Source organism: Cnephaeus nilssonii (assembly GCF_951640355.1).
Source record: "Cnephaeus nilssonii genome assembly, chromosome: 1".
Classification (NCBI taxonomy): Eukaryota; Metazoa; Chordata; class Mammalia; order Chiroptera; family Vespertilionidae; genus Cnephaeus; species Cnephaeus nilssonii.
Window position 1 is genome coordinate 49,023,338 of NC_137072.1, and position 13,424 is coordinate 49,036,761.

General features: G+C 36.1%; 1 protein-coding gene across 1 annotated transcript in view; it reads right to left on the reverse strand.

Annotated features, from left to right (window-relative positions):
- Positions 1–13,424, reverse strand: part of BANK1 (B cell scaffold protein with ankyrin repeats 1) — a gene marked incomplete at its 5' end in the record, with an annotated part of 309,000 nt that overhangs the window by 25,480 nt on the left and 270,096 nt on the right. Inside the window, one exon of the mRNA XM_079774535.1 lies at positions 4,029–4,094. Coding sequence (XP_079630661.1) covers positions 4,029–4,094 — 66 coding nt within the window. The remainder of the gene's footprint in view (positions 1–4,028; positions 4,095–13,424) is intronic.

The window sequence follows — 13,424 nt, forward strand, 5'->3', positions numbered from 1 at the left end:
ATCTTTACTAATATTTACTGACCTTTGAGATAGTCTGTCTGCTACCGGATTGCCTGCCTAACTGAGGGCAAGATGTGCATTCTAAAATTGAATAAAAGCTAACAGGGCCAGGGATTTGGGAAGCCTCTCCACTAGAGAAAGGTTTCTGCCTGGCCCTCATGCCTTCTAAATTCATATTTCTTGTCTAGTGCATTCATTTGTGCATGGCCCCTTTTCCAGATCCTGAATACTCGCTGCAAAAGGTTGTGGCACTTGGCATTGTCCAGGAAAAAAATAGCATAGAGAGAAAAATATGTAACATGTCTGGGAGACATGATCAATCTTAACCATGGATCATTGCATGATTTTGTGAGCAGGGAAAAGTAAGCAGACTTTTCCATATCCTTGAAGAAGCAGCCCTTACATTCCTCCAGCCTCTTTTGACTTGATCATGTTTACCTAGCAGTTTTCTGGTTACTAATTTTATTTTATAGATACTTTATTATTTGGCAGGGGCCCAATGAATGCAAACAATCTAATCAGTAGGAAAGAATATAGTCACTGGAATGTATAGATTTAATAGGTTGGAATTGGGAATTATAAATTAATAGTCCTCTATGATCTTTTTGTATATGACTTAGACTTCAAAACTGTGATCAACTCCAAACTCACTAACAAAATTTAGGTCTCTGGCTTGCAACATGAAGCACAAAACCTTGACTGGCCTGTGAGGCTCAATTTTGGGAAGGGGTGGAAGTGTGAAAGCAGCACATTCTGCTATATCACTCTGGCATTTTCTAATTTCAAAACCAAATTGGTCTCCCATCCAAGTACTAACCAGGCCCGACCCTGCTTAGCTTCCAAGATCAGACAAAATGGGGCACGTTCAGGGTGGTAAAAAAAGAATGAATTCTAACCATTTGCAACAGCATGGATAGACCTGGAGAGCATTATGCTAAGCGAAATAAGTCAGTCAGAGAAATATAAATATCACATGATCTTACTAATTTGTGGAATATAATGAACAACGTGAACTAATGAACAAAAACAGATCCAGAGACAGAGAAGCATTGATCAGACCGTCAAACCTCAGAGGGAAGCCAGGGGAGGGTGGGGGTAAGGTGGAGAGATCAACCAAAGGACTTGTATGCATGTATATAAGCCATCCAATGGACACAGACACCAGGGGTTGAGGGCATGAGTAGGGGGGTGGGGGGCAATGGGGGGATAAGGACACATATGTAATACCTTAATCAATAAAGAAAACAAATAAAAATAAAATCACCAAATAGCTAGAATAGAAAATATCTAATGACATTAAAAAAAAGTGGGGAAAATTTATTTTGAAATTGCATTTTGACAGCAACTTTTATTTGCGATCCAAAGCCCTCAGAATTTTCCTTATATTTTTTCAAGATGTAAGAACTGAGTTGAAGAAATCTGTGGAGTTTCCATGGAAATGGTGCCAATTCTTTTTTTTCCTTTTTTTTCTGTTCCTCAGGAAAATTCCTTGGTTTAGTAATAGTGTAACTTCCTGGCAATCCCTTGGCAGTTGTGAACATAGGGCATCTGAAACACATTCTTTTAGTGGGAAAATAGTTGGCTCTCATAAGTCCCTTTTCCTTTCAGCATATAGTGAAATAAATAATTTCTTTAACCTTTTTAAAGATAACTTCTACAGTTTCTTTAGAAAATTTTGACTTTGACAGCTATTTAATAAAAGGGCCTTTTTTGTTGTTGTTGTTGTTGTTCTCTACCAAATAAAGAGATTATCATTGGTGAAGCATGTACTGATTTTCCTATTATACCACAGAATCCCAGGATACTTCAAAAGTATTCATTAACTCAAGAATAAGCAGTTTTGATTGCCTTGTATGTCCAATGGACTGGACAGTCATAAATATCTTAAAAGGTTTAGACAAAAATGGTTGGATACAGTAAACCCTTTTAGGTACTTATAAGTCTTTAATTAAAAAAAAACATTCCCAATTATTCTTAATTCTCTTCTCTTTCTCAATTTACAGTAACCAGGGAGGTTTTAACTTTTCATGAGGCTTATATTTCTCTAGTCCTTGAAAATAGAACAATATTCTTTTCTGTTCTGCTGAATTACTGATGTCCAGAATTAAAGGAATCTAGGGAAACTGCTCTAAGTTGAATAATCAAGAACATAATCAAGAAGTTGAATTTAAATATCTAGAAAGAAAAATATATCTAGAAAGAAAAAATTGATTAAAAATTTCAATGTCCTACCCCTCAAAGAGTTTTAAAAATCACTGACATTTTGAAGCAAATTAGGTAATAAGATATGAACAGATATTAATCCAAAAATTTTATAATTAGGTCCTTGTTTCTTTTTATTATTCTCTCCTTCCTTTTTTTCTGGGCACAAAGGGACTATTTTTCTATACACATGTTAGAATAATAATCAGTCTCATCTAGGCTTCATGGACACTGGCAGTCTTTCCATAAATTGTTCTCTGTTAAACAACCAGAAGAATAATTGATAAGATCAAGCCTTCCAAGGATCTCTCATTACATTTGTTACTTGTCACCTTCCTTCAGCTCCTGTAGCCTTTTCCCATGTCCCCCTTAATTCTAATAGAATCTAAATTAAAATATGGTAATTGAAAAATTTATAAAAAGTGCTTCAGCGAAATATTTTCTTAAAGAGCTCAAAGCATCCCCTCTCCTTACTCTTTCCAAAGCCCTCTGAGGTATGTGGAGGTGTCCACAGAGGAAGGGTCTTTTTAAATTTGTTTAATTCTTCAGTGACTGTTTGATGCTAATTGCACAATGAAGTTCTGCATTAATTTCTTATGCGAGCCAAAGGCTTGGTGGTAGAATAAATATGGAATCTTAGAAATGGAAAATTGTAAAACCGAATTTTTGCATGTAAATCTATAAGCAGAATAGCCAAGTGATTCATGGGAGACTAGAAGCTCAGCTTTGTCATGTGTTGCCTTCAAACACCATCTACTTAATTGGAAGAATGATCAAAGTAGAAGCTTTTTTTTGCTGTGGAAAAGACTACTTGAAGCCATGGATGAATATTAATCATTTTAGGGACACAGCTTTGCTTGGAGGACATTCCAATGAGCAGGTCCATTGAAGTTCTGTATATAATACTCAGTAGGTTTTTGAAGTTGGCACAGTCAGTACTCAGCCATCTTCACAATGGCACAAAAGGTGACTGACTATGTGCATGTTGAGTAGCTATTGTGAAATTTCCTGGTTTTATTTTAATGCCTCTCTCAATAATTTACTGGTAATAATTTCAAGGTATTATTATTTTGGACTGAAGTTTTTCCAAAGGTAGGTTGAAGTTAAAAGTATCTGAGCATGCTCATTGATTATCAAGCCAGCTAGTGTTGCTCCACCTCTGCCACCTTTTATATTTTTCATTTTTGACCTTTAACTAAGGCCTTATTATCAGAAAAAAAAATCATCATAAATAACTAGATTCTCTTTTTTCACTAGGAACCAACTGTGTGAAGGAAAACTGGAGGCAGCTGCCTCTTTAATAAGCAAGAGGAAAACAGTCCTCTTGTAGGATAGGTCTCTATAGATACAGGTTTTAGCTCTCCTCTGCATGACAATTGCTCAAAAAATGTTTGGATCAAGTGTTGAAGGCAAGAATAGTGAGAAAAGGGTGCAAACTTTGATTGAAGTTTAGTATAGAGCACAAAAAGCCCAAGGCTGGTCCCATTTTGGGGGCAATCTTGTGGCCCTCCCTCCAAGTAATCTCGGAGGCTTCTCTCTGAAGGTCTATGGAAGCATGGTCTCTGATGCATGTTTGAGAGTTTGTCCTACTTGACTGTCCTAGAGCCCTGATCAACATCATCAACACCACAAATATGCTGGACTTTGCCAATTAAAATATTGTTTTGTATTAGTATTATTATGGCAACATTTTATTTGGGTTAGACAAAAGAGTAAAATTAGTCAAGTACACTTATTTACTTCTATCCCAAGAGACTTTATTTAGTGTTCATAAGGCTTCTTTAACTCTCACTTAGAGATAAACAAACCGAAGTGTGTGTCAGTACCTTGTTTCCTGGGACCATGGAACTTGTCACCATCAGACTGTCTTCTGGCTGCCTTTTGTTGAAACACTAAAAAATATAGCACAAGTTATTTATTAAACATAATTATCAATAAGAACAAACTCTGGAAAACTCCAAGAAACTAGAATGCAACACATTATTTTTCTTAGTAATAATTCTTGAATTGCATTATTTTTGAGTAGGAGGATTATTAAGTTTACAGTTTTCTCATTTGTGCAGCTTATCAGTCATTTCAAAAGGCATTTTCTGTGGGCTGAGTAATATAATGCCGGTGCAATGCTTCATTAAACCATTTAAATCAAGATATGATTCCATTTTGATATCAGGTAAAGATAAAAGCTGCCTTTTGTTAAAAGTGATAAATGTTAAAATCATATGAAAAATTCCATTTGCACGGAAATTACTCATGCTTGACTTCTTGGTGATAAGCAAGGATAATGACTGTTTCTTCCAAAACAGATGAAAAGACTGCTATATTTCACAGATGTAATAATACAAAAACGCACTTTATTCCTGCATCATCTAGCTGGACCTCAGAACCATTAAAGCAGCTTATTTGAATTATTTCATTACCTAAAAAGTTCTTTGTTCTCATTTATTATTTCTCACAGGAAATTCTATGAGACAAGTCAGCATTACTCATCTCATTTTGCAGATAAAAGATAAAACTGATTGTTTAATATTTATTGAGCACCCACAAGTTCCGTATAGCTTCTGAAATTTGTTAATGAAAAAATGTCTACCTTTTACAACTTGACTTGAGAAACGGAACATTACAGTTTCATTTTATTTTTATTTTTATGGGTAGCTTGAATTACATGGTTTGGGAACTGAAAGAGGCCTGAGACTTAGTTCAGTCTCGTGTGTTTATAAGTGAAAGAGGTGGAAGTAACTAAATTATAAAGGGCTAAGTAATTTTGCAATGATAGTACAGATATGACTTACACCCTCAAGCATTGAACTTTAATCTATTGCTTGGTTCTTTACAACACTACTGTCTCTTCACTTCCATAACTATTTGGTTCAGCCCAAGTGCCCATCAGTAGATGAGTGGATAAAAAGCTGTGCTATATTTACACAATAGAATACTATGCAGTTGTAAAAAAGAAAGATCCCTTACCCTTTGAGACAGCATGGAGGGACTTGGAGAGTATTATGCTAAGTGAAATAAGCCAGCGAGAGGAAGACAAGTATCACACGATCTTACTTATATGTGGAATCTAATGAACAAAATAAACTGATGAATAAAATAGATTCAGAGACATGGAAAGGTAACAGACTGACGAATCTCAGAGGGAAGGGGTGGGGCAGGAAGAGAATTTATATGCTTATACACATAACCCATTAACACAGACCATAGTGTGGTGAAGGCCTGAGGTGGGGGTGGGGGTGGGGTCAATGGGGGAAAATAAGGGGACATCTGTAATACTTTCAACAATAAAGACAAACTCGCCAAAACCGGTTTGGCTCAGTGGATAGAGCATCGGCCTTCGGACTGAAAGGTCCCAGGTTCGATTCCGGTCAAGGGCATGTACCTTGGTTGCAGGCACATCCCCAGTGGGGGGGGTGCAGAAGGCAGCTGATCGATGTTTCTCTCTCATCGATCTATCCCTCTCCCTTCCTCTCTGTAAAAAGTCAATAAAAATATATTAAAAAAAAAAAGACAAACTTAAAAAAATAAAGATAAGAAGGGCCTATAGGGAGGGGATTGAAAAGAACCTTAGAGCATTTTCAATAGGCTTGTGTCTCTTGCTCTTAGCTCACCAGGATTTTCTAGAAGAATGAGGCTGAGGATGTGGGAGGAAGAGCTGTCCAGTTGAATGGTGCTTGACCACTATGATCAGGAGACCATGCATCACAGAAGTTACCTTGGATCTCTGTCTTTGGTTTTAATATTCTTTAAACCCATCTAATACTAAGGTCATATCAGGGTTACTCCAGATGACACTATTTCGATTTTTTAAAAGTTCCCTAAATCATATCAAATCAATAATTATTTATGAAGCATACTAGAGACCCGATGCATGAAATTTGTGCAAGGGGCTTGGCCCTCGCAGCCCCGGCAGCTTGCCTTGGACCTCATAGCCCCGGCTTTGTCTGGAAGGTCATTTGGCTGTCCAGTCTAATTAGCATATTATGCTTTTATTATTATGGATATAAGTTGCCAGTTATTGTCAAGAGAGAGAATACTCTACTGTCCACTTACAAACAGGAGAAGCAAAGATTTTCAAAATGTGATGTATTTAAAGAAAATTATATGCATGAAATGTTTCTGGTTGAAAATCAATTTTCTGCTTCAAAAGTTAGTATTTGGAAAGCATGCTAAATATAACTTACTGGCAAGTTCTGGGGTTTTGGGCTTACATTTTTTTCTAAAATAAAATAAAATATACTGATAGATATATGACCTGTGACTATGTTTTAGAATATTAGTAGAATTTTTAAAAGTGTTGCTTGATTTTTTTTTCCCATTGGCCAGTTCTAAAAGTCTTGAAAAAATAAAACACTTTTGAAATTTTAATAACATGCAGACACTCTGTACTTTTCCCCCAATGTTGTTACGATAATAACTAAGACTGTTTAGTAAAAAATTCTGTAGTGTGTCATCATCAATCTGGGAAATAACCAGAATCCAAAGATAAATTCAGAAAATATGTTCTTCAGATAAAAAGTACATTAATTGGTAAGTTTTAGGAATTCTGCTGAATTTTGAAGCTACTGAGAACTTAGAAATGTAATTATTTTTCCAGTATTTTGACATTAATTTGTTAAAAATCACTTTAGGTTTTATATAAAATATATTTTATTAAAACATGTTTTGTTGACAAGTGCCCAGCTTCCATGAAATACAATAAATGTTAAATCAATACTTTCAGTTTATAGATTAAGAACTTGCAAGCATTATACTTATTTATTGTTGAGATTTTATCAGGGTTTGTTGTCGAAACATAAGGGATGAGTTGGAGAATTGCAGAGGGAAAGTAGGATGTTTTGGGTAGTACTGATAACAGAACTTTTTCAAGGTAAGAAGTGCACTAAGTCTCACCCCACAGTACAAAGATCCTCTCTACCTTAAACCTCCCCTGAATTCCCTCCAGCTGCACCTATTACAACTGTTCCTTGCTTCCCCCTCTATAGACAAGTTCATTTCCTTACAAAAACCATATTAGCAATTAGCATATTGCCAAATACACTAATTTCTCCCTGCTGTGAAAACTAGGAGGTGTTTTTGAATATGAGGTAATCTTGGAAAAGACCTACATTAACTTGTTTCCTGAAGAAAGAGCTAGCCCATCAAAGTGATCGCTGATGCAAACATGCATTCCAAAAACGTGAATATTGTTAGCCTTAGGAAAGGAATAGATAGGTGTAATATTCCAGAATTTGTAAATCTTTCTTTTATAGTAAATATACGTAAATTGAAACATTTAAAATTGCTTCCACCAGTGAGACCTTTGTTCTAAAAAGCTTTATACACTTTATATTTACCATGTTCACCCATACTACCATTATAAGAGATAAAAATACAATCCATGATATGGTGGGAACTGAGCATTCGGTTATGGGTCATTCAGAGTTATATATGAAAGACCATATTTTTGTACTACAATATTTGTGGTGAGCAAGATGAGAGTCTGTTTTAAACATATAGTAATTGAAAGAAAATCTGTATACCAGAATATTAGTGTACTTGGCATAGTGGAAAGAATGTAGTTTTGTCTTAATATTAACAACATGTGTGACATGGTAAAATGGCTTTGTTATTTATCTTGTTAATAAAGTTAGGGCTTAGATGAGATGATCTTTAATGCCTCAGTCAGATGCTATCAATTCTTTTTTTCCAAGTCATTGCAGGCCAAATGGTGCCTGAATAAGTTAAGTGAGTATAAATTTAAATAGAATACTATATTTTTGAGGAAGAGATTATTTTGGCTGGGAGCTTAGCCCAATAGAAAAACCAGAAAGTTAAATCACAGACCAATGTTAATTTTTTATAATATATGGAGATGATCCTGTCACTGTGTTTGAATTCTTGGAAGATACTGCTTTTGGCCACATTTGATTGCATTAATGTTCAAATAATGCTATCAAACCAATTATGACATATGTCAACTTTGATGACTCTGCACCAGTGAAATCTTATTTTTCTCTTCCTATGTAAAGAGAATAAAGAAAAATTAATCCATTATTATTAGTTGTCAGTGCTTTCAAACATTAAAAGAAAGTCCAAGAGAAAGTCAAACAATTCTTGAGATTCAAAATAATCTTAAACAATGTAAATGTCCCAAATACCACCCCTATTTATTTCAAATATTGGCAGAATGACTTCTGTAAAATTTTTTTTTCTAAAATGGAAATGACATTGAATGGAAAAAATTAGCATAGTATAAAATATTCAAAATGTTAAACAAAGCAGAATTATCAGAAAAGCAGAGGAGGGAGAGAAGGTGAAATATAATGAATTCACTATTTGTCTTTCCAGGTTGCTTCTGAAAGAACAGTCTTCACACCAACCTCATTTGCAGCCTATTTCAAGCAAAAGGACTCTTCCAGAACTGCTCTTTTTAGATATCTGATAAAGCTTATTTGGCACTAGAGGCCCAGTGCATGGGTCTCTTGGCCTGGCCTGCAGGGATCAGGCCGAAACCAGCAGTTCGACATCCCCGAGTGCTCTCTCGCACTCTGCAAAGTTGCTGTCGCTCAGCAGCTCCTGCATTGAGCATCTTCCCCCTGGTGGTCAGTGTGAGTCATAACTACTGGATTACTGGATGGTCTGCTGGTCCTAAATGTCACTTAGGTTTATATATATATATATATAATTTCAAAATAGCTAAGGTAATGAAAAGTCTGTGCAATAGCTAAATGCATTTGTAAATATATGAATCATAAATGATAAAACCCTTGATGTTCCATACTCATTAGAAGTCTAAAATGAAATGTTTAGAACTAAATGCCTATCACTGATTCTTGAAGCTAGAGATTTGATGTAAAATAAAACATGCAGATCTGTACTGTATTCTGGGTTCTCAGGGAATGCTACTGTACAGGTAGCAGCAGTGTGTTTATTATTCACTCAACAAACTTCCATTAGGTTGCTAACTCTGTAGTCAAGTGCTATGCTAAGTCCTGAGGATACAAAGGTAAGTAAGACTCAACCACAATTTCCATACTGTCCTCTTTAAGCAAAGGTCAAATGTGTCATTAGTGCCTACTGAAGAGAGAGGATAGAGATTAAAATACTCAGAAAGGACAAGGGTCGTAATGCAGCCCTTACAGCCTTACTCTTCCTACCTCTTCCTCCAATGTGCACCCTGAAAAAGCTAATTATAAAAAGGGAGAATGAGGTGAAATAAAGAAATATAAACAACCCCTTTGTCTGGCCAGCAAAGACAGGGAAGAAAATGTTCTAATCCTGTAAGTGGTCATACTTACTAATCAAACTGAAACTCAGAATAGAGGTATAGTCTCTTCTCAAATTGGCTAAGGCAGTGGTCAGCAAACTCATTAGTCAACAGAACCAAATATCAACAGTATAATGATTGAAATTTCTTTTGAGAGCCAAATTTTTTAAACTTAAACTTCTTCTAACGCCACTTCTTCAAAATAGACTCGCCCAGGCCGTGGTATTCTGTGGAAGAGCCACACACAAGGGGCCAAAGAGCCGCATGTGGCTCGCGAGCCACAGTTTGCTGACCATGGGACTAAGGTAAACTGTGCACTCCAAGCAGCTTAAAATCACCATTTAATTTACTAGCAATATTCCATGTTATTAATTTGGGCAAATTTATCAAACACAGGTTACCACATTTGGATAGGTACACTTTGGGTAACATAGCCACAGATTGTCATCTCAGCCACATAATATGAAGATCTCTCACCTGAAACTAGTTTACTGCCAGGCAGACATATAGAGATATAGAGTCAGGAATAGGGCTTTTTTTTTTTTTGAGAATTTGCAAACAGCCACCAGCACATATGAACTCATTCACATGATTATAGTTTACTGTTGAGACTGGTAGAAATGGAAAGTTGGAAAGCACACACCTGTGTGAAGGAAAATGGCACAGAGATTCTAATTCAATGGCAATACCAATGGATGCTTTTGTTTCCTAAGGAGAAAACATAACTTTTCTTTTCAATTCATAATGGAAACTTTGTCTGATAAGAGTGTTTCCATAAAAGTCCTCTCCCAAACCAGGAAATCTCACTATAAATTATTCTTTCTACTTCTAAGGACCTTAATTTTACAAGAGTAAAATACCAACTGTTTTTGTTGCATATTTACTCCTTAGAATGCAAATAAGAATCTTTCCTCTCTAGAATGCTTCCACTAAACCACTGGGCAAGCAGGTCTTATTCCTCTTGTTACGAGGCATGCCACGTGTATTGCTTGCATAGCACTGGGCTGAGGGTTCATCTCCTCCCATATGATTTCATTCTGACTCATTGCTTGAGTTTACTTTTTGACCATTTGTAGTCAATAAGAATATGATGTAAGTGTATATATTACTCTAGTGACATCCTTAGTAATTTTCCCTATTGTTTCAAAGAGAAGTGGTAGCGTTGTTAGAAAGTCACTGTAATACTCTAGAAACTATGATGAGTTCACCTTTTGGTTCATATTTAGTAGTCACCAAAAGTAATTTCTCTCTGTGTTTTTTTGTTTGTTTTTGTTTGTTTGTTTTGTTTTCCTATATGTCAGGAAATATTGCTATCCTGAGAAGCAACCAATAGGATCTGAATCTGGTCATGCTTACTTTGAACAAACATTAAATACTAGGTATGTTAATAAGACTCTAAGAAAGAAAATTTCTATACATGCAGATTGAAAATAACATATACAGAATGGGAAATTTCAAAAGAACATGGCTGTGCCTACTTGTTCTATGTAATATTTAATATTGGTAGTTAATAATTTTGAAAAGTCATGCAAGATGATGTCTTGGGATAAGAAACCCAATGGAAGAAGCAAAAGGCACAGTACCTGGGGAGATATGGTGGGTCCTGTCTTGCCTCTGTACTACAGCACACCTTTCAGCATAGAGACTACCATTTCTGCATCCTACTCCGTGCCCTCTACTATACATATGTAGTTGTAGTTCTCATGAATACTCTCCAAAGTAGGTATTAGTATTTCTTTTTTTAATATTAAGCAAATAAAACAAGATCATGTAATTTCAACATAATTATAAAACTTTTAAGTGGCTAAGTCAAATTCAGTTTCTTCAGGCTTCACAAGCTTCATGAATTTCACTCTACCAGCTGCCAGGTCCCCAGAGGTGCTTCCCAGTGGAACAGCCCCACAGAGCACCTTATTTTTCTCTAAAGAATACATATTTAAATTAGAATAAAAAAGGCACATACATTAAAAGTGCTGGTGAAAACTATTGTGAATTCAGGAACTCTAAAGTGAGAATAAAGAAAATTTGTGTTGATAGCTAGCTGTTTGACACATCTATGATTTCATCTTCAGATGACCGTTCTCTCAAGTATTAAAATGTTTACTCTGTCTTAACAATGGAAACAAACTAGGTCATGGTTTCTCAACCTCGGCACCATTGACATCTTGGACTGGATAATTCTTTGCAGTGGAGCCTGCCATGAGCATTGCAGGATGGTTAGCGGCATCTCTGGTCTCCATCCACTAAATACAAGAGTACCGTCCCAGTCGGGACAACCGAGGACGTCCTGAAACATTGCCAAATGTGTTCTGGGAGGCAAATCCCCACCAGTTAAGAACTACTACTCGGACTATTAAGCTTCTTACTGAAGACATCTTTAACAGAGACTCTAGAAATGCCATGTTTAGGAGAAAAATATCAGCATTCACTCTGCTGCTGAATGAAAATCTAAGCACTTGATAATATTTGCATTTATTTTCACAGGAAATGCAAATCCTTTAATGTCAATTCATACCACAGTTGCATACTGCCTTTCCCCTCCTTCACTAATATAAAGAAATTGAATTTCTGGAAGATGAGGCTAGAAAAAGTTCATCATTATTATGCCAACACTCTAACAGATGGTCTGCAAAGCTCTTCTTAAGTTTTATTCAATATCTCTGTGATATTCCACTGTGAGAAGGAGAGAGTACATTAAAACACTTGGGTTACATAAGCAGGCTTGATACCCTCTAAAGAACCAGCGTGCACCTAGGTCTGAATAACTGCTCCTTTGAAGAGCCGCACCAGCCCCCTTTCAGGGGAAGGAGAGAAGCAGAGATAAAATCACAGGGGAAGACAAGGATAATGACTTACCAATAGAATGATAAATGTTTCTCTGCCCCAAGAGCACCTGTAATGTTCATACCAAATCCTGAAGCTAAATGGTTTGGACAAGGTCACCCAGCCAAAGAGGAGGACCAAAGGTCCCTGACTTAAAGCCTACTTTAATCCACTTGGCCATATTTCTTCACTAATGAGGACAAAGACCGTTCCACTCTGTTACATTTACAATGATATGCATTATTTTTCCTAAGAGATTTTACAAGTCCCCCCCCCCCCCTTGCTTTGCATTTCAACTGCATTGTATGTGATCCATTTCAAGTATAAGTAAATTGCAAGTGGAAAATTCCCAAGAGCTACTGAGTTGTACTTGACATTTTGGGGTCCTTGTAGCTGAGTGGCTCTCAAAAAGGTCGTACACAGCTTTGTTGCACTGCAAAATGCCAAGGGCAACTGAGTAGCAATTGAAAATTGAAAGGGAAATTATATTCTACTCCAAATCAGAAACATGGACTCTGAAAAGGATCTTGGTTCTATTAATTATGTGAGAAAAAATGGGAAATTGTCCTTTGATGTTAAAAAATTTTCCCCAATAGGCAATCATCTCTTTGCATGATTTGTGAATATAGTTTCACTACCAATTTATCTATACTATGCAAGTGCTCATTTTCTTTCCTTGAGTTGTCTTAAATCAAGAATGCTGTCACCAAGAAGCACTGTAAATCCATGTTAATTTCTCTATATTCTCGAAGCTTAATGAACCTGATCCTTTTCAATATTACATGGAGAAAAAGGTGGGAGAATACAATAACTGAAAGCAAGCAGACTTCAAAAACTTTACATTAAAAAATGAGTTACTTTTTTGTGGTTGTTAACATAAAATTAGGTATAGTATAAGAGGGATAGAATTTTAAAAAATGAGAAACATAGCTCTCAAGTAAAATAATCCATGCATTTACTTGTGCATTGATGTTACATTTTTGGAAGTAGGAGACGGTGGTGATGGTGGAAACAGCTTCGCTCTGATACGTTATGCTGTATGAAAGCAGTTAGAATGCTTAGCTATGTGTAAATGTCCTAGAACTTTGTCCCACCCTGTGTGGGTCCCTTCTCCACACAACTCAGGGTAACAGTTACTTACATTTATGTGTTT